The sequence below is a fragment of the Gavialis gangeticus genome, unplaced genomic scaffold, assembly GCF_001723915.1.
Source record: "Gavialis gangeticus isolate Ggan-Ray unplaced genomic scaffold, GavGan_comp1, whole genome shotgun sequence".
NCBI classification, from domain to species: Eukaryota; Metazoa; Chordata; order Crocodylia; family Gavialidae; genus Gavialis; species Gavialis gangeticus.
Window position 1 is genome coordinate 45712102 of NW_017728994.1, and position 1830 is coordinate 45713931.

General features: G+C 69.5%; 1 protein-coding gene across 1 annotated transcript in view; it reads left to right on the plus strand.

Annotated features, from left to right (window-relative positions):
- The window catches only part of SLIT1 (slit guidance ligand 1), a 67100-nt gene extending 65305 nt beyond the window's left edge, over positions 1–1795 (plus strand). Inside the window, exons 38-39 of the mRNA XM_019502137.1 lie at positions 311–522; positions 684–1795. Coding sequence (XP_019357682.1) covers positions 311–522; positions 684–940 — 469 coding nt within the window. The 3' untranslated portion in view covers positions 941–1795. The remainder of the gene's footprint in view (positions 1–310; positions 523–683) is intronic.
- Positions 1796–1830: the final 35 nt, after the last annotated feature.

Consider the following 1830-nt stretch of genomic DNA (forward strand, 5'->3'; position numbering starts at 1 on the left):
GAGAGAGAGAGAGAGAGAGAGAGAGAGAGAGAGAGAGAGAGAGTGTGTGTGTGTGTGTGTGTGTGTGTGTGTGTGTGTGTGTGTGTGTGTGTGTGTGTGTGTGTCCATCTGTCCACCCTGCCTGGCACCGGGTGCCATGGCTGGGGGCTGTTAGCAGTCGAGATCCACCCCGAGGTGGCCGTGTTTCAGAGCAGGGTGAGCTCTGCCAGGGGGGTAGAAATCAGTGGTGGGGGACACCATGGCTGGGGTGGGCAACAGGCTGTCCCTTCCCGGGCACCAGCTCACAGGCTGACGTGGGCTGTGCCGGCAGGTGCGTGAACGGGGTGTGTGTGCCCCTCGACGCGCTTTCCTACAGCTGCCAGTGCCGGGACGGCTACCGCGGCGCCCTCTGCAACCAGCCGGGCGAGCTGCCCAGCCCCTGCCACGGGCTGGCCTGCCTGCATGGGCACTGCCAGGTCTCGGACCGTGGCGAGGCCTCCTGCGACTGCGATGATGGCTTCACCGGCGACCTCTGCGACCAAGGTCAGCACCCCCGTGCCAGCCACCCCTTGGGCACCTGGACAGCCCGGCGCGGGGCCAGGGCCGGGGCTCAGCTGCCCCTGCTCCTGCCTGCCCTGCACCGGGGCTAATTGCAGCCCCGACCCCGCAGAGCACCTGCCTGACCCTGCCCCGTGTCCCGGCAGAGTCAGAGTGCCGCGGCGAGCCGGTGCGGGACTTCCACCAGGTGCAGCGGGGCTACGCCATCTGCCAGACCACGCGCGCTGTGTCGTGGGTACGGTGCCGCGGTGCCTGCCGGGCGCAGGGCCAGGGTCAGGGCCAGGGCTGCTGCACGGGACTGCGGCTGCGGCGGCGCAAGCACACCTTCGAGTGCAGCGACGGCTCCTCTTTCGTGGACGAGGTGGAGAAGCCCAGCAAATGCGGCTGTGCCCGGTGCATGTAGCTGCTGGCTGCGCCCGCCATGGACCAGGTGTCACGGGCCATGGCCGGACACGGACGGGCCTCAACCGCCAGGACCTGGGGCTGCGGCACGGAGCCGCCGTGTAGATAGGGAGTTTTTTTAAGCACTGCGGGTTCACAAAGGTATTTATACGGCCGGGCACCCGGGACCTGCTATCTCCTCCCCCCGTGGGTGCTGTCAGTGCCCGGCTCCCGGCCGGGAGGATCGGCCAGTGCCCTGGTCCCTGCCTGCGGGGCTGAGTTTGGCCCTCGGGCACTGCGGGCTCCAACCCTTGTACGGGGGAGCCAGCGGAGCGGCCGGACCCCACGGCTGAGATGGAGCAGCTCGTGCCAAGCCCGGCCTGGCTCCCTGCCCCTGCCAGACAGTACAGCGCCAGCCCTGGCCCGGCTGCACCTGGGCACTACGTGGTGGCACCGTGACCAGAGCTGCCACAGGCATCCAGCACGCCTGGGGCATCACCCCCAGGACCGGCTGGGCAGGGAGGTGCCAGCATCAGGCAGGGCGGGGCTGGGCATATGGCCGCTCTCTAGCGCCTTGGACAGTGCCCCGGGCACCAGCTCGGGGTTGGGCCAGGCCACAGCAGGCGTCTGTGCTGGTGATGGGGGACGGGCACGGGGCCCCACACGGCTCGGCCACCTGCAGCCAGCACCGCCTGCCGGGGAGCAGCTGCTTGCACTTGTGACACCGATGACGCCACCTGCCCACTGGCCCCCCGCACCCGGTCCCACCACCCACAGGGCTGCAGTGGTGCCACCAGGATGCCCGTGGGTTTGGGGGGACACCAGGATCTCTGCAGTGGGGGTGCTGCCCCCCCTGACAGCCCAGTCACCACCTGGGCCATGAGCCATGGGGGGGTTGGGGGGGGGGGGGGG